Source organism: Cavia porcellus, unplaced genomic scaffold (genome assembly GCF_034190915.1).
Source record: "Cavia porcellus strain 051 isolate PalLab524CR breed Dunkin Hartley unplaced genomic scaffold, mCavPor4.1 scaffold_17, whole genome shotgun sequence".
NCBI classification, from domain to species: domain Eukaryota; kingdom Metazoa; phylum Chordata; class Mammalia; order Rodentia; family Caviidae; genus Cavia; species Cavia porcellus.
Window position 1 is genome coordinate 5,601,614 of NW_026947500.1, and position 20,312 is coordinate 5,621,925.

Here is a 20,312-nt window from a genome sequence, read left to right on the forward strand (position 1 = left end):
AAATCTATAACTGAGACTCAGAAAGTAAAAATTAACCTACCCCGCTGAGATACACAGGAAAGATTAATTTCTACTTTCTGTTCTCACTGTGTCTTCAGAAGTGCTAGTCTTAGGTACATGTGAATTTGGAACAGATAAAAGCCTCTTGCCTTTCTAAAACTGCTTTCATGCTTGACTAACTGAAAATAGCACATTTTTAGAATTATATATTATTATAAAAATGAGTTTTAGCTGTACTATAAATTTTTATTTTATAAATGCAGAGGACTAAAAGTAGAAACTTTTGTTTTTCTTTTGAAATGGAGAAGAGTTGAGAAAGAAAATAACAAATGCCTAAGATTACTGATAAGTTCTACCCTTTTTGCACTTTGCCTGTGACTTACCTTATTTACTTTCCTCTGTGCAGAGAGAGGTAAGGTACTATCATCTTTATGTGCAGGCAAAAGCTATGGATCCTGTCTTGTTAGCCGCTACTGAACTACCTTGATGTGTACTCCTTCAATCATTACAGACCTGGAGCCCTCTGGGAATGTAAAGTGCTTGTATCTGTCTTCCCCTGTCCTAAACCAGAAATGATTTAGTTGTCAATTAAAGAAAATGTGAACTCATCTGTTCCCTTTGTAGTATATAGTAATAGCAATGATAACTAAGAGAAATCAAGAATAAACTTGTTAACAAGCTTTTCTTTAATAGCAACTGTTTTAACTTTTAGGGGGCTTTGGTTATAAAGAGCATTTTATCAAAGTTGAGTGGAAATTTTAGTTTCACTATATGCGTTAATACATTTTACATCTAAGTATTTTATAAATATTTTATTCAAAGAGTAAATTTATTAGCCGTATTTACCTTTATGCTAATAATTACTCTCTGTTACATTTATGCTGATATTATCTTCTATTGCATTGAAAAAATAATATTTGCACATAATAGAAAAAAAACAAGGGCATAGTACAATAAAATAAGTCTCATGCCCTATCCTACTCTACACGTCTTCATTTTAGGAACATGATCTTTTCAGTTTATCTTCCCAGAAATAAAAGCATAAAGTTTTTGAAAGTGTACATTTATTAGATTTTTTCCTGGGCAGTTTTCTCTATAACACTATCATAAATGGGTATTTAGTTGTTTCTAAATTGTTTTGTAAATAGATAGCTCTTTAATATATATGTATTTTTTTAAACAGTCACTTCAGATAAATTCTCTTATTGTTGTTTCTAATTGCTTTCCAGCCAATTCCATTGAATTTTTCAGCTTTCAGTTTTTCAAATAGTGATATAAATTGACCAGTTCCAATGAGCATTGACAAATGATACTTTAAGAATAAAACATAATGACAAATCAAATTTGAATGTCAAATCTTTTTTCTAGGTTTGCTTTTGAATCTTATGGACATAAAAATTTTTACCAAATAGATTTTTCAACATGTAATTTATTGAAAAATGAAATAAAATTAAAATCAACATTGAAAATTGTAGTGAAAATAAAATTAAGTTGGTAAGACTGGACGTATAATCATCTCCCACCTAATAACATGTTAGCCAATGAGAGACTACCCATACCTGACTCTGATCCTTAAATATTATGTAGCCTAAACTGGGTATGGTGGTTCACACCTGTAATCCTAGCTACTTGGGAAAATAATGCAGGAGGATCACATGTTTGAAGATAGTCTGACAATTTGACTCAAACAAGTCAAAAGGAAAATGAAAGGCTGGGGATGTAATGTAGCTCAGTGCTCATAGGATTAACTCTGGATAGTATGAGTCTGTCTTAGCTGTCTGAGTACACTGCACACAATGAAGTTGCATATCCCCATCTACTTAGCTTATTGTGCCATATTATAAAGTAGAAATGCAGTGCCTCAAATATGAGATGGTAGGCAGTCTTAATAATGTGGAGTGTTACAAGGTTTGGTGTGTGTATGTGTGAATGAGGATACAGGGAAAATCAGAATTAAATCATTTCTGTCTGCTTTCTCATGGATTGACAAAGAGTATTCAGTTATTTTGCAAACCATCAGGTTTTTGATTAAAAACTGTTAGAATTTGAGCTGGGTGTGGTGACATATGCCTGTAATTATGTACTCAGGAGGCTAAGGCAGAAGAATTGCCAGGAGTTTATGCTAACCTGAGCTACATAACAAGTCTAAGGACAGCCTGAACTACATAGCAAGACCCTGTCTCAAAAAACAAAACAAAAAACCAAAACCTATTAGAACTTATAATAGAAGTTAGTAAATTAAAAAAATTTAGACAGCACATGTCAGTGGTTTTTCTTTGTGCTGGCAGTCACTAATTAGAAAGTGTGGAAAATGAAATTTTCCAATAAAATTTGATTAAAATATCTAGGAGTAGCCTTATAGAAAGAAGCACATGAAAGCTATTTTAAAAAAACTATGATACTATGAGGCCTATAATGTTGCTCAATGAGAATGCTAACTAGTATAAAGATAATTGATTTCTCTTTAATTTATAAACTTATTGCTATCTCTATGAAGCCCTCTAGGTAAATTTTGGACTTGAAAAGGGAGTGAAACCTAAGAAAATTTAGGAAACAAGACATCCATTGTAAGATACCAAATTGTATGGTAATCAGAATATTATTACATTGTTTCAAACATTTGTAATGGACCAATGAAAAGGAACGATGACTTTGAAATGAGACTTTATTGTATGATAAATGTAGAACTTCTCCTAAGATTATTAATGCATGCTTTTAAGACAATTGTTTTCTCTTAAAACAATTTAAGACAATTGTTTTAAGAGAAAACAATTGTCTTAGAGAAAATTAGATGTCTGTCTTAACCTTATCTAAGTTGTAGATAAATACAAGAGTAAAATGTGAAATAGTGAAGCCACTTCAAACATTTATAAGAAATGTAAGTGATGTATTTTAGCTCTTCAAATAGGGAAGTACTTTGGGAAAAATATTGGCAAATGATTGTTTTGAATAATTACTAAGAAAAATACTAGAATTCCAACAGGAAAATGGACTAAATAATATGGATAATTTACAAACAAAGTTTTAAGAGCCAGGAAACTTGGAACAAATAATACTTTGCTATTAATATAGAGCAGAATTGGTTAAGAGAATAATATGTTAATTTTTTTTTTCTTTTGGTAAAACAAATTTCAACAGACTTTTTTAAGAATGGAAGCTACGGGGTGGGGGAGGTTTTTTTTTTTTTTTTTTTTTAAAGGAAGCTATTTGAAGTGAGGTTGATCCTTTTCTGTAACTTAACTCTTAACTATGATGCCATGTCATTTACAGTGGACAAATTTGTCCTAAAAACCCAGTCCAGTGTGCCTGCCATCACAGAAATACTGTGTTCATTGACTGGAGTAGGAAATCCTATGGCCACATTTCTCCTTGCTGTGTATCTTACTATATGGGACTGCTGTGATTAAGATGGTTAAGTTTGTGCTAATTTAGAAACGCAGGTGTTTTGCACTTAATTTCTACCAAGAGTTGAAATGTTGAGATACGATTTTTAAAATAAAGTGTTTTCCATTGTTAAAAATAATGGCATGATCTGAATTGTCAGCTGTGCTGCAGGACTCAGTCCTTTTAAGTATTTAGTGGCTTGAAAAAAACGAAATTGCTAATTAAAAACATAATGTAAAACTAAATAGTGTGACTCCAATTGTGTTATTTGAAATATTTTGGAGCTAAGTATGGTGAAGCACACCTGTAATTCCAGCTTTGTGGGAGGCCAAGGCATAAGGATCTCAAATCCCAGCTATCTGGATGATGAAACAAGTTTAAGACTTGTCTGGACTACTTAGCAGGCCCTTGTTTTAACCTCTCCATCAGAAGACAAACATAAAGAAGGTCTGGAGTGTGCAAATTATTTATTTATTTATTTATTTTGTCTTTTTCCTTTTTAGCGGTACCGGGGATCGAACTCACGACCGCCTGCTTGCAAGGCAGGTGCTTATGTCGCTGAGCTAAATCCCCAGCCCTGCAAATTATTTTTTAATTAATACATGTGTGCAGTACAGAACGCTTACAGTGTTTAGTGTCCTTACATGGAATTGATACTTGCATATTTGCATCCTACTTCTGTTTTCTCATCCCCTTTATCTTCCGATTTACTGTCTTCCCTCCATCTCTTGATCTCCTTCCCTTCCGAGAAAGATGTGTCTCCCTACTTCTGATTTATCTATTGCTTTGTTTTTTATTTGTAATTTGGGATTCTCGTATAAGACAAACCATGTGATATTTAAGCTTGTGTGTTTGATTCAGGTGGCCTCAGCTTTATCTTTCTTTATGGCAGAATAGTCCTCCATTGTGTGTAATAACCGTGTTTTGTTCATTCATCTGTTAGTGGACATATACTGCTTCCAAAAATTGGAGAAGCTTTTGTGAAACAATGGAGTATAACAATGATTTGCATTATATTCACATTGTATTATACATCCAGACATAGGTTATAAGCAAATATCATAACGTTTTATATAAGGAACTTGAGCACCTATGGATTTTGTTGTTTGTAGGCATATTCTACCCAGTTACCCATGAATACTGAGGAATTTCCCAAATTTTAAAGGAAATTTTCTATAACTGCTACACGCTTTTCTAATTCTGCTAATGGTAGACAAAGGTTTTTATCTCTGTATCTTCACCAACAGTTGCTATTTTTTTTTCTTTGTTTAAAAAGTGGCTACCTTGACAGTGTAATGTGTTCTCTTATTGTGGTTTTTATTTTCATTCCTCTAGTAATTAGTAATGTTGAACTTATTAGCAGTTTGTACATCATGGAAGAAATACCTTTGCTCATTATTAAATCAGACTATTTGATTTTCTGTTACTGAGTTGTAAGGGTTCTTTTTATGCTATGGAAATCAAGTGTATGGTTTGCAAGTATTTTCTTTCATTCCTGTATAGTTTTTTTTTTTACTCTTATTGATTATACCTCTTGATATCTAACTTTTTACATTTAGTATAATGTTACTTATTTTTACTATTCTTCTTTATACTTTTGATGTCATATCCTAGAAATCAAATACTAAAATAAATACATTATTTGAGTAATTACTTTAAAAAAAATTAGAGAAGCTTAAGCAAAGCCAGGTATATCTATGTGGCTCTCAGTGGTACAGAGCCAAAGTAGACATTTGTAATTATAGAGTATAATATTTAATATCTTCTATTTATAAAGAGGTTTAGTATTTGATTGCATAGTACTTATATGTATTGTTTTAGCCTTATGAATAGTAGAATGGGTTAAATATACCAGATATTTTATACATTTTACATATGAGAGAATTTTCAGGAAAACTTCTCAAAGTTGCATGAAATTCATCTGGTCACATGATGACAGTTCTGGAGGCATAGTATTATAGTGCCAGAGTAGTAAAGTAATTAACCAACTTGGAGTCTAGATTTATAAATTTAAAGTGAAAATTGTTTATAATAACGTGCAAAAATATTTTGTCTTGTTTGTTTCTAAAAGTCAAGAACTAATTTAAACAACTAATATTTTACAGAATGGTTGTCTCACTTTAGATTAATTTTGAGCATTGGGCTATGGCATAAGTGAGTTATTTTAAGTCCTTTGGGAATGTGATATAATCTATGAACTCCCTCCTCGAAAAAATGCACTTTGTACATGTTCACATAAGATTTTGCACTGATTTTTATCCATTTCACTGTAAGGAGCCTCTTAATTACACATTCAGAACCTCTGAGTTAGAATCCTTCTGGATGCAAATTGAGGAAGAAACAAATAGAAGGGATTCTAGGTCTTGATTTGTGATTGTCTTAAGAAAAGTATTGTTGGCCTTATAGCAGATTTTATACTTAAGCATTAAGACTGCTAATTTTTTTAAATTTTATTTAAAGAGAAAAAAATGAAAACAGAAAAAAGGGTAGAAATAATACAGAATTTCAAAAAAAAACCGTAAGAAATCACTAGTTGATAATTATATATTGTCATCTTAGAAATAATTGTTCAAGTTACAAAATTAAAGCATACAAAGTGGACATTCAAACAATGAGTCTGCAAACAGTTCTGTTTAATGATCCAACAAAAACTTAGTAATATGGCTATCTTACACAGTTAAACATACATGCAGTTATATCCTTTATAGCACTTTCTTTTCCTCTTTTTTATAATAACAATTATACATTTTGGGTTTTATTACTCGTTCAGTTCTTACTACTTTTTTTTTTGAAGAGAATAAAACCAAATGTGACAACAAAATAGTCAAAACAAAAGGATGGACATAGTACGTAATGTAAAAACAAAATACAATGTGATCAACAATGGTTACCATAGAGCCTCTTGTTATCTTCGAAAGAATTGCCCATATCATCAGGTATCATAAAGTTGAACAAAACAGTACAGAACAAAACCAATAAAAATGAAACATTGGAGACATTACAGGACTTCAAAAGAAGTTAATAGTTAAAGCAGAATGGGTACTATAGTCAATCTTATTGTCTTCAAAGTAGGTGCTTATATCCTCAGACTTGATACTAGCAAACAAAACAGACTAGAGTAAAATCAGTCAAAACAAGACAGTGAAAGCAATACAGGGCTTCAAAATCAAGTTAATAGGAAATAAAAAATGGTTACCATAATATATCCTGCTATCTTTGGAATAGCTGTCCATTCCATCAAATCTAATACAAGAAGACAAACTGGAACAGAATAAATCCAAACTAAGCAGAACAATGAAAATAGTATGGGTTTCAAATCATGATAAAAGATAAACGATGGCTACTGCCTTCCCTTTTTAGACAATTGCTCCCCTTTAACTTTTTTTAAAATTTAATTTTTTAATAATTTTACTTAAAGACTAAACAAAGCAGAAAATGGGTAGAAATAATACATACTTTCCAAGAAAAAATAAACAGTAATAAGTCACTAGTTGTTTACATATTGTCCTCTTAAAAATAGTTGTTCAAGATACGAAAGTGGAACATGTAAGTGGGAAATCAAACAGCAAGACTGCAAATAGTACTGTTGAACTATCCAACAAAACTTAGCAACATGGTTATCAGTCCTATACATTTAAACATACATGTAGTTATCTATATCTTCATTTATGTTGAGATTAAACAAACCAAAGCTAGCTAAAATCACTCTGAACAAAGAATACTCGAATTGCTGGATTTCACATCATGACACTCCGGGGTCAGCACTGGGTACTGTAGTGTCTTTTTCTGCAAAGTATTTGTTCATTTCGTCATGTGTCATAAGATCAGTTCTCATAAACTGTTTATAGGTTCTACGTATGCATGAGTCTTAACATGTATTTCTATCCTTTCTATAGTAGAGAAACAAAACAAAGCAGGACAGAACAAAACATATTCCTGTAGACACATAAAACAAAAGACCACTCTACAAGGGGTTCTACCATGTTTACTGTGTTGTCTTGTTATCTTTGATAGAATTGGCTATATTGTCAGATATAATATAATTGAATGTATCAGTACATAACAGTATATTAATAGAAACACAACTTTGTAGATAGTGTAAAACTACAAAAACAGGTGGTAATCAAACCAGAATGGGTGTCATTGTGAATCTTGTTATTTTCAGTGTAGTTTTCTATACTCTCAGTCTTGATACTATCAATCATAGCAGTTTTGATTAAAATCTGTCGATAACAAATAGCAATCACTAAGATCAGTCATGATAAAACAGTATTAAGTTATACAGGGCTCCAGATTCAGTTAATAGGAAGTTAAAGATGATTACTGTACCTGGTATTTTGGGGATAGCTGTCTGTGCCCTCAGATCTAGTGTTTGTGGACAAACTGGGACAGAATAAGTTCTATCTAAGCAGAGCAGTGCGAGTAATATGGGTTCAATTCCTGATACACTATTTACAATATCTTCTGCTGTCTTTTAAAAGACTATTCCTTCCCTTTCACTCCCCCAGGGTGTACTGTGCATTTTTGGGTCTCAAAAACACCCTCTGTTTTAAATCGGGGGCGGGGGGCTGCTATTTACCTAAGTGGTTGCGAACCTTCTCCCCCCCTAAACTTGATCTCTGGTTGTGTTTCTTTACCTATTAAAGCCTGTCTTTCCAACCTATCCACAAATACTGGTCTAGTTACCCCGTTACTCTCTGGTTCCCTGTCACATAAGACTGCTAAATTTCAAAAGTGTTAACTTTAAAAGATTTTATATTGATGGCTATTTTCTGTGGCATTGGTATCCATGATTTTTGCAGCAAATTATGTATTTACTGAATGCTGTTTCCTACTGTCCTTAAATATCCTAGTATATTTTCAAGAGTATTTTAAGTACATCGCAAATCTTTAGTAGCTTCATTTATAAACTCCCATTATGTATGTGAGTACTTACACGTTTCATTTTAGAAACATTGTTTTTTCATTTTAAAACAATACTTGTTTTTCTAAAGGAGAATCTCATGTACACTGCCGATCCAGAGTCCTTTGAAGTAACTACAAAAGATATGGATAGTACATTGAGTAGAGCATCTAGAGCAATAAAAAAGACTTCAAAAAGGGTGAGTTTTAGAGAAATTATTTGATATATTTCTAAAATGTTTTTCAAATTATATTATATGGCTATACCAGTATAAAGACAGTCTTTACACCAAAACTATTGTTTGTTTCAAGGAAATGACTAGCAGAGATAATAGTTGTTCAGGGACTTCATCACAGTAATTATACCTTACTATCTCTTCCATTCTTTTATAGTGATGATGAACTGTGCTGCTTTAGAAATGTACTGCTGGTATTTGAGAGCTAGATATATGTATGTTCATCATTTTTCATCAAAGGGCTCATGATTATTGTGTTTTCCTGGAAATAAGACTGTCTTGTATTAGTTTTTGCTTCATAAAATGGGCTAATGTTTATTTTTAGGGGATGTGTCATTTTTTCATGTGCAACAATATATTTATGTACAAAAATCTATATTTATTCAAATACAGTCAGTCATGTCCTCTTCATTTGGAACATCATCATAACTCCAAACCCTGAATTCTGGCCTGCATTTCTTTTCTTTCTTTCTTTTTTTAATACCAGAAATTGAACTCACAACTGTCTGCTTGCAAGGCAGGTGCTTATGCTGCTGGGCTAAATTCCCAACCCTGGCCTGCATTTCTTGTGAGTCCATTTCCTATAGAACCACAGGCCCCAATCTCTGATCTCCAGGGATTGGTAACTGCTTGAAGACTTCACCAGGTCACCCAGGACCTCTTATAGGCTAGGGTTCACAAAGTTTCTTTTAAATCAAGTGTTAACTTGAAAGGACTGACTACAGAAATGATGATAATTAAGAAAGTGATAAAAGATTGCAGGCACCAAAATATAGAAAACATTTCTTTATTTCACATGAGTGCTTTAAGTGTATCTGTTAATACACAATATATCATGTAAGATTTTAATAGTATTTACTGTATATTTAATTATATGTTAATATTGCTTTGTAATTCAATACATCTGTTTGGTGTTGAGAGGGATGCACTGCATCCGTCTGGGTGATGGTTATTTATTTATTTATTCATTCATTCATTCATTCATTCATTGGTACCAAGGATTGAAATCACAGCCTCACGCTTGCCAGGCAGGTACTTGTGCTGCTGAGCTATATTCCTGGATCCCTGGGCGACAGTCTTAATGGGGGCTTATTTTGGGTATAGTACTTTTTCAGATAGAATTCTGAAGAAAAGAAAATCACACTAGGGTTTACTTTTCAGTTAGGAGAAATATTGTTAGGATCAATTCCTGACTCTGGAAATGATTTTGTCTTCATATGATGATGATTTCCTTATGTAGTTCTTGACAGTTGTTGAGCACTACATAAATACGTTCGTATAAGGCTTTTTAAAGCAGTAGAGTTTAGTGTTCCAAAGGAAATCTGCAGCCATAATAGTTTTGTTTCCTTTCCCTTGGAAAGGTAGGCTTTATACTAATTTTATATCATTTTACATTGTATGATACATAGTAGATAAACATGTTAAATGATGATTCAAAGGAACTGTTTTGCTCTTCCAGTAAGGAATTTGAGATTAAGCATTTTACAACTAAACTGTGACAGAACCTAGGTTTCTTGTCTCTCAGGCTGTTTCCCTTCTACCTTTTCCCATTGAACTTTAGTGCTTTCTAAATGCAAGGTAGAATAATGTACAATCTGCAGTTATAGTTTGTCACTGCTGAATGCTAAAGAAAATTCTACCACATATTGTTTGAATAAAGTAGTATATTTGGCTTTCTTTATGCATATTCTTATGAGCCACATTGAATTTGTCTATGTTTAAGTAATTGTATCCCTTTTTAATTCTAGGTTACAAGAGCATTCTCTTTTTCCAAAACTCCAAAACGAGCTCTACGAATGGCTCTCATGTCATCCCATAACTCATTGGAGGGAAGAAGTCCTTCCAGCAATGATAAGCATGCAGTGAGTCGCCTTTCTAGCACCTCATCATTAGCAGTAAGTGGTTTTGATTTAATGGCTAAAAGACTATTTATGGACTAATTTTGGCAAGTTATTGAAGTTCTCTGTTCCATTGTTGCTGTCTGTAAATGTACTGAAGTAATTGTAAGGATTAAATGGGTTAATATATTGGATGTGCTTAGGGCAGTGTTTCTCACTTTGTGTTTAGAGAATTATATAGAACCTGTACAGGCAAGGCACATAATAGTCAATAAATGTTACTTTTAAATATTCAAAATTTTTAGTTACACATCAAAGAATTATGACTATGTATGAATATATTTATACAGATTTTCTAACAAAGCTTTCAATAGTAGAAGACAAGTTAGAGTTAGTTGATTATATAATATATGCCGAGTAATTTGCTCAACTAAAATTGAGAAACACTACAGATAGGAATTAATTTGTTACATTTACAGTTTCTTGAGGCCAAAATACTACATCTTGTTTATTTTCTGTGTATAGTAACTATTGTAAACACTGTCTTTCAAATGAAGGTAAATAGATTTTATAGAAGTGTGTTAGAAAATTTATATCACTTTTATATAGACAGTATACATAAGTATCTAAAATATCTTAGACATTCATGTCTTTTTCTCATTTGCTTGTTTCTGTCCTAAAAAATTATCCATTCTGTTTCCACAACCAGTAAAATTGGATTTGTTAAATATGTTTATTTTCAGTCTCATGTTCTACCATTGGGCACTGTCAGTACTTTGATCTATAGGTCCTTTAACCTCCCAAACTAGTTTTTCAAAGATAACTAGAAGGAAATAATGATGTTTCAAATTTCAAATAAAGTTCTCCTAAAGTTATCTAACTTTTCTGAAAAACTGTATAGTAGCCAAACAGTAATGGAAATAAGCCTTGTGAAGTTTAGTGTGAGCTTATTAGCTATTTGAAATTTGTATTGGTGAATAAGAAGAAAGTATTCTTTCTTCACTGAGTTACTTATTGAGTGGGTTGGAATGTTCGAACTCACAACTTTATTACTGTTTTGAATTCATAATAGTTTAGGTTTAATAGTTTCTTTGTATATTGCCAAATGTATTTTTCCAAGAAAATTTTCTCTTAAGTCTAGAAAATAGTAAGTTCCATTAGAAATTTTCTTAGGAAAATGATCATTTAAAGCAGTTGTCATGAAAAGTAGATTTATATTCCAAATCTGATTCTTAGATTTCTGAAATTCTGATAAAACATACTTTTAATATGGCAAATCATAAAAGTTCTACTAAGGAAAACATAAACTTTTTATCTGCTTAAATTATTCTTCTGTTATCACTACTTGAACGGTATTACTTTAACAATAATTTCTTTTAAAAAGACAAATTATCTTGTTAATTCTATCAGTCCCTATTTCTTTAACACAAGATTCTTTTTATTTTTGTTTTTCTTTTGAGATGATCTCCCTAAGTTGGCTAGGTCAGCCTGGAATTTAAGATCCAGTACTGTGCTCAACCAATCCTGTCTACATTATCATTTTCCTTCCTTGCTAAGAACTCCTTTGTGGGCTTTAAGTTTAGTTCTAGTTAGACATTCACATATGTTAAAGCTGTAGCCTGTAATTTATTTTCACTCATATCACCTCTTGAATTTTTTAATTCTTGCGTATATTTCTTTGTTACGGCTAAAAAATTCTGATGTTTAACTTTGACATCTAAAACAAAGTTTAGATGGTTTAGTATTTTAGTAATCACTGTTAAGCAGTGGTTTTGCTCAGTTTTCAAATGGAATAAAATTTATATGCATATTTATATTGCATATATAGTTTTATATGTAAACACCCCTGCACATATTTATATGAACTGCACATAGGATGCAAACACACTTTGAAAGTGTATGACTTAATTTTGGAAAATCATCAATTCACCCTTCCTAATTTGGCATTATGAATTAAGCCATTGTTATTTTTCTTTGTACCTCAAAATCTTGTTTACCTGTTTATAATTTTTTCTTTTATAATCTGCGACATTGAACCATTAATACTTCACAAAAGATATTTAGGTCACTAAGCCAATATCTGTTCCAATTGAGTTGCTGTCTAGTTAACTGCAGTATTCATTTAGTTTTTGTTTCAGAATACTAAATTCATTTATGTTTTATTCCATTCTCTTAATTTTAAATTTCTTCCATGTAAAGTGTTTAAAATTGTTAGATGTTTTCTATTTTATTGTTACAGTAATTTGTAAAATGTAAAAGTGATAGGGATGATACTGATGTCACAAGTTTTAAAATTAAACTTTAAAATATTTTCTTTTTACAGGGTATCCCATCTCCTTCCCTTGTCAGCCTTCCTTCCTTCTTTGAAAGACGAAGTCATACTTTAAGTAGATCAACAACTCACTTAATATAATACTTTATAGAAATTTGTACTCAAATAAGAAACTGACTTACACGGTACTTGTAATAATTAGTACTTGGTGAAAGCTGAAAAGAAGATAGTGAACACTAACTATGCCACTTGATTTTCTTCTTGAAAGACTGTTTACCTCTTACATTGTTCAAGTTAATGCCTGTAAAAATTATATTGATTTTGATGTAAATTATCTCTTTGCTCATATGTCTCCTCTGAAGACCAGAATTTAAGTTATTCATGTGTTAGTAGCTTTGTAACCCATTATATAGTAAATAAATTTTATTGGTAGCTGCCAGTTACTACTGTCAATCTGTATAGTATTCATGAATGAATTTATAGAAGTACATATTTGTATATCTCAATTTATGCAGAGATTAAGTGATATTACAATAATTACCAGAAAAAAATCTGCATATATTTCTTATTAAACAGTAGGGCACTGATTCACATGTACTTTTTGATGTACTTAAATGCTTTTCAATGTTTATTTTCTCTTCAAATATTTTCAAGATCTTGAATGTGGATTTGTAAAGATCTGTCCGTATGAGTAATTATGAAGAAGATTGCTTCAGAATATTTTAGCAAATTGAGAAAAGGAAGGAAAGCTTAAAACATATATGTATTGCAAAAGCAAGATATAAGTATAAACAGATAATATAGTTCTGGTGAATTTAGCCACTAGCAAATTTTGATTTAGTTTGATATTGTATTGAATTTTACTTCAAAGAATAGAACCATGGAAGAATTGTGTGGTAAAGATTGTTTATACGTTTTTCAAGATTGCCATTGGCTTTGATAATCAGCTGTAAAAAACATAGATTTATATGGTCAACTTTGTATTTTGGTTTATAATTAGATGGAAAATTGAACATTTGCTAAATATTCAATATTCAAGATTTTTTGTAAAATATTCTTTAAGTCTGATGTTATCTTTTAGTTTTCTTTATAGAGAGTAATGCAAAAATAATCAAGTTCTTACAAATAAATACATTTTATTTCCTATTGTGTAGGGAGTACTGCAAAAGTTTTACTGTTAATTAAAAAGTTTCAGTTATCAGCTTTAATAGCTTAACTGACTATAGGTTTTTTTCTGTGCCATGTATGTGCCAGTTCAGAGATTAATAATTGATCGTTATTGTTATATTTTAAAAGTAGTTATATTAATAAGAACTTTGTAAATAAACGACTTTAAACCCAGTTTTATTTTATTTGTTGTCGTACATAATTCCTTCAGACAAACTTTCATTGACAAGAATACCTCATCAGCCTCTGCTTTATTTTGTATTTAGCTTGCTCACTTGGTTATTCATTCCTCCATTACTGTTTTTGAGCATTTATTCGTTTATATGCATTTTTCTAGTAGAAAACACATAACCTTTATCATTTCATTGTGGAAGCACAAGTTTCCCCAGAAGGGTGGGGGTTTTCAGAGATTTATGGAGTTAAATAATGAGATTTATGGTATGAAGTTAGAAAAGCATTGAATGTTCCCTGGCGTATATTATACCTGGTGGTTAATTTTAACTTTGAACTTCCTCGTTTTCAGTTTGCATGTATGCTTCTTCATGTGTTGAGATTCCGAGTCATGTGTGGCTGCTAAATAAAGACTTTCTTCTCTGCTGAGAATATCATACATATGTTTCATTTGTTGTATGAGCCTTTTGAATTGCTTTAAGGTTTCATCCCATCAGGTACTATATTCAAGAGTGCAAGGGTGGTTTAATGTGAAGAAATGTATTAGTAAGACTTAATGTTACACTTTAATGGAGAATAGCATATGATTTATCAATAAGTTCCAAAGGTTTGCTTAGTAAAATTTAGGCACTACTCTTAATAAAAATCCTAAGTACTTTTGCAACAAGGCTAAGTAACTATATTCAAAATAAATGTCTTAATCAAAACATTCAGGTATGAGAAATTGAGAACTCAAAGCCAGAGTAGTAAGTTTAGATGATACTGAAAATTAGCAGAAAAAATGGAAGACCAAGATGTAGGCCAAAGAGTGCTGGGAAGCTGCTCTCTGACTCATCCTGCTGCAGGTGTAGATGATGGACCCTTGGACTCATGGGATGCTATGGAAATGATGCTTTGCTTCTGCAGAAGCTGATGCTTGTGTTATAAATTACCCTCTCTAGATCTTAAAATGTAAAAAAAAAAAAAAAATCCATTAGAAATAGCTCTGGGCATATAGACAGTCTTTTAAAAAATAGGAAAAGGCTAGTTGAACATAGTAATTAAAATAAAATAGGAAATAAAGCATTAGAATAAACAGGTGAAGCAAATAGAATCTGTACTCCAAGTGAAATATGAATTGATCAAAAAGACACTAATATATTTTTAGAAAAACCTCTTACATTATAATAGGTCAGTTTGATTTTTTTTTTTAAACTTGAGTTGAAAAAGAACTTACTTTGAACTTTTTAGAAATAAAAATAAGAGGCACAGCTGAGAATATTGAGACAATTGTCTGTCTCAGGCAGAATTGAAAAGTACCAAATCATGTTTTAAGAGAAAGAAAAAATGGAATGTTGTTCAGTATCTGTAAGAGGATATCTGCAGAGAGAAATGAGAATAATGGGAATAGAAAACATAATCACATGTTCTAAAATGATAGGAAAATACAAAACTTAAAATTAGTCATACCCATCATATACTGGGCAGTTTCAATTAAAAGTCCTCACAGAAAACCTAATGACAGTCTAGAAGAAAAACAGTCTAGCATGTTTATGGATGGATTTAATTTTCTTCAAATTAGCATATATGTGTAAGTCCCACCAAAAGCTTAGTGTATTTTGTCTGGAACTTAATACAAAGAAATTTATGTGAACAAAATGCTTACCAGAAACTGGGAAGAAAATATATAAAACAAAAAAATTTGTATTTAGAGGGAGGACTCTAGAACTAATCTCCAAACAACAACAGAAAAGTTGCTGTAAGATGTAGTTCACAAAAATGGAAAGGAACCTCATAAATGTGGGATGGCCAACCCACATCACACTAACATACCATTTGAAATACATCGATTAGCAGAAATTAATTATTTAATACGTCTGTTGGTGAAGCTGTGGGGGCAAAGTATTCACGCATTTCTAGTATTAATATAAATACAAGCCCTATGGAGGGGAGTTTCTTAATACTTCTCAGACATATGTATTTGTTCTTTACTTCTGCGTGTACTGATTTTTTTTTTTTTTTGAGATGGTCTTGCCATGCAGTTCAGGCTGGTCTTGAACTCACTTTGCAGTCTAGGCTGGCCTCAAACTCACGGCAATCCTCTATCTTATCCTCCTGAGTGTTGGGATTACAGGTATGCGCCATCATGCCTGGTTTGCAAGTACTAATTTTTTCCCCTAAATATGCTGACAAGAATATAGAATAACTTGTGTGTACATAAGGCTTTATTGTCACATCACTGTAGTAAAACACGTCAGTGTTCATTAATATCAGATGAGTGCATAAGAATCCACCCATATGGAGTACTTTGCAGTTGTGAAAGCAAGTAACATATATATTACCTATATGTGTTTTCTATCTATAGAGAGTGATTTACATGATATATTTAGAAGGGATGCAGAGCAGTAGTTACTCATGCTTTTTGTTTTAGAGAGGGAAATTTGAATTACATATGGTGCTATCAGACTTAAAGATGAGCTTATTGAAAGACCTAAAGATATTTCAGCTAATTTAGCCGAACGTGTATTTGCCCTTTAGCAAAGGTAAAATTTGCCTGCTAGATAGACTTTTGAGGAAAAGAGAAGTGGTACCTTGTTCCAGGAGGTCAAGGAAAGTATATACAGAACAGAAGAAATGTGAATGGATGTTGATACAGCTGGGGAGAAAAAGAATGATTAATGTGAAAAGTTTCTGGAATCTTGAGTTTCAGTAAGCTATTCTGGCTTACTTTGAGAGGCTATTTTTGAGATGATATTTTACTTTTTTAAAATTTTAAAGAGAAGGGGCTGGGGATTTAGCTCAGCGGCATAAGTGCCTGCCTTGTAAGCAGGCAGTCGTGAGTTGGATCCCTGGTACCGATAAAAACGAAAAAGACAAAAAAAAAAAAAAAATTTTTTTTAAGAGAATAAAACCAAGCAAAATAAAACAATAAAGCCAATCAAGACAGTGTGACACTGGATTTCAAAACAACAGGAAATCAACAATGGTTACCACAATGCCTTGTGTCATCTTCAAAATAGCTGCCCCTACCTTCAGATAGTAAAATCAAACAAAACAGAACAGAATAGAACCAATAAAAACAAAACAATACAACCCTTAGATAATAGTAAATCCAAGATGGCTACCATAATAGATCTTGTTATCTTTGAAATAGCTGGTCCGATGGCAGTGGGTTATCAGAACTTATTAAGATTAGTGTCACTAAGGTTGGTATTACCCCCCCCACTGCTAAATTTGACTGGTTTAAAAAAAAAAGAAAGAAATGGCCCCACACCATTGGATATAATAAAATCAAACAAGATAAAGCAATAAAACCCAACCAAACCAAACAATGAGAACATTACAGGATTTCCAAACAGAATTAACAATGGCTACCACCTTCAGAAGGAGATCCCCCATAGATGCTACACTGCATATTGTTATCCTCCGAATAGATGATCCAACTCCCGGCTTTAGGCCTGCAAAGTCAGTGAAACACTAAACTCTACAAGCATTAAGTTATATTTTACCTCAAAAGCTGTCATCGTGTTTCTCTGGGTCCCGGTTGCTTATGGCAGGGGTGTGGGGGAGAGTGGACATTGGCTCTTCTTGTCTTCCTCCCAGACAGGGCTGGCATCTGGCTTTCCCCCAGTCAGCCCGCGCAAGGTGCCAGCTTGGGGGTCTTGGCTTCTTGATGACTGCTTGTTCTCTTCTGCAGTCTGCAATAGTTTTGAGGCTTAGGCATCAGAGAAACATGACCACTGAATATTGTCTCTCCATTTTAAGAGTTCTTAAATATGATTGTTGACATTTTAGAAGTTCCATTGTGGCCTTTGTGATTCTTAAAAATTTCCTTTTCACATGTCTTTCTTTCATTAAACTTTTCCCTTTAATTTATGATTGGGGCTGAGTTTCCATCTTGGTGGGTGCTCATCCCCAGGTACAGCAGCTGGTATGCCAGAGGAGAATGCAGCTTTGATGTAGAAAACCATGATATCAAATGGCTGCTTCAGCTGATCAAAACTGTGAATTTGTAAGCCGGGCGTGGTGGCTCACGCCTGCAATCCCAGGCTGAGGCAGGAGGATCATTTTGAGTTCGAGGCCAGCCTGGGCTATAAAGTGAGTTCAAGACCAGCCTAAACTGCCTCGCAAGACCCTGTCTCAAAAAAAAGACAAAAAAAAAAAAAAAAAAAAGTATTTTTAAGAGTCTCAAGTTCCTGCCCAAGCAGAGCCTAGGAAGATGTCATAATGACCAAATAATTGCATACCCTGGAATGTGTACCACACAAAGTGATTTCATGTTGGCTAAGACAAAGATCATCCTTATGAAAGTTTTGGTTAGGAACACAAGGCTCTACCATGAATAATCCTTACTTTTTTTCATGAAGGATAGCACAATTTGCAACTGAGTAGAATTTATGGAGTCTAACATCTTTTATTTTGTCCTCTCTTCATTCTGACCAAGCTATGAGTGTTTCTGGATTTTTTTCAAAATCCTTGTGAATTTGCAAGTCACACAATTCACTCCATTTAAACAAGAAATCTTTCACATGTCTTTTGTGCATAATCTCATTTATGTTCCTTTCTGCTGGTGACATGGCTAAGTCGTAAGTCTGTTGTACTCTACTCAAAAAACAAGGCCCCATGATGAAAAACGGGACAAGACCTCAAGATGACAAACGGGGCAAGACGTCTTTTTAAAAGAAGCGCTTTTATTTTAGCTGGCCCAGTGACACAGTGCAGATGGAATTTGCAAAGCTGTGCAACTGAGAGTTTTGACTGATTTTTATAGTTCATTTATGATTAGCTCATTGATCATTAAGTACATGGTGATGAGAAACAGAAATAAGGTGGGCCTTTGTTCCCCTTTGCTTGAGGTAAGAGGCATTTCACAGTGGGTGGTTAGCCAGTTCATAGCCCTTGGTCTGCCAATTCCAGGAACATTTGTCTCTCCTAAAGGGAACAATGGTTGACACTGCATCATTTGTCTCTTACAAGGGGAACAAAAGTTGACATAGCACACAGGTCACTAAGGTGGGGGGGATGACACATTACAGAACAGCAGAACGACGCGGTCAGTTAATTTATAACTATGGGGTTGGTGCTTGGTTACTAGGGTAATGAGCTCAGTACAGAATGACAATATTACTAATAACTATCTTTTTAAGTAACTATTTTTGTTAATTATCCTTTAATCAATTATTTTAATTTTTAGCATCTTAGTATAACAAAGTCTATTATCTCTTACCAGAAATTTTGGAAGAATTTAGCAGAGTCCTCGATGTTGGCTATTGATTGTTCATTACTGTTATGGCTTAGACCTAAGTGACCCCGTCTTAGTTACTTTTCACATGCTGCTGAGACAAAATACCTGATACCCAAAGTGAAAGGGGAAAAGGTTTATTTAGTTCACAGTTTGTTGAGGTTGCAGTGCATAATAGGCTGGCTCCAAGGCAAGGTGATGAGGCAGAGAGGCATTGCAGAGGAGAAACAGTTCAGGATAGGCAGGAGACAACAAAAGCAACAAGAGAAGAACACAGCTTTTTCTATCTCTTAGACCACTTAGGGCCAGTAGCGCTCACATCTTTAATCCTAGTGCCCTTGAGCCTAGCATTACACCATGAATCAATCTCAGTGTCACACTAGATCCAGCTGCCTCTGAGAAAGGCCCACTGTGACCCTTTGCGGGGATATCTAGAGACAAATTATAACCTCCCAAGCCAGATGTTAGAGAAGTGATTAGACCATGGGGTGTTATAACTGACTTGCTCTTAGAAAGTGGGTCTGCTCAGAAGAGCAGGTCACTGTGGGCATGACCTGAAAGGGGTGTCCTCCCTGTGCTCCTTGCTCCTGATCCCCACGGGGGAAATGGCTTTCCTCTGTCAGACCTTTTTATCCTTGCAGCTGGCCAACTAGAGACTAGAAACAGAGGCCAAAATAAGCCTTATCTCCATTGAGTAGCAGGTGTAGGATATTTTGGCCTAGCAATGATGAAAGTGTCTATGAAAAATGTTTCAGGGTTTTACAGGCTAAGATGGTGATGTGATTCAGTATGAGTGTGAAGACCTGTTTGGGAATGAGGGAAAGCTGATGAGATGTAATTTCTGGCCCTAGAGGGTGAGGTTGAGTTTTCCTCAGTCAGCTTACTGAAATAATCTTTTCCATCCCTTATCAAGTTGGTACCCACATGTATCATATACTATAGCTGATCTCAAAAAAAGACAGATAAGCTTATAATTCTAACAATAAAACTTATCCTGCATACAACTGAAAAGGCACTAACTTTTTATTTCTCTACAAAAGTTAAAACACTTGAATGATGTTATGCTTCTGATATGTAATTTAAATATAAGGATGTAAATCGAAGTATTTAAATAATATAAA

The 20,312-nt window shown here is 33.2% G+C and overlaps 1 protein-coding gene across 3 annotated transcripts in view; it reads left to right on the plus strand.

Moving 5' to 3' along the window:
• Positions 1–14,409, plus strand: part of Ect2 (epithelial cell transforming 2) — a 57,419-nt gene extending 43,010 nt beyond the window's left edge. For all 3 annotated transcript variants that reach the window (XM_063227179.1, XM_063227180.1, XM_063227181.1), the window contains 3 exons: positions 8,379–8,486; positions 10,271–10,417; positions 12,684–14,409. In XM_063227179.1, coding sequence (XP_063083249.1) covers positions 8,379–8,486; positions 10,271–10,417; positions 12,684–12,773 — 345 coding nt within the window. In that variant the 3' untranslated portion in view covers positions 12,774–14,409. The remainder of the gene's footprint in view (positions 1–8,378; positions 8,487–10,270; positions 10,418–12,683) is intronic.
• The last annotated feature ends 5,903 nt before the right edge of the window (positions 14,410–20,312 follow it).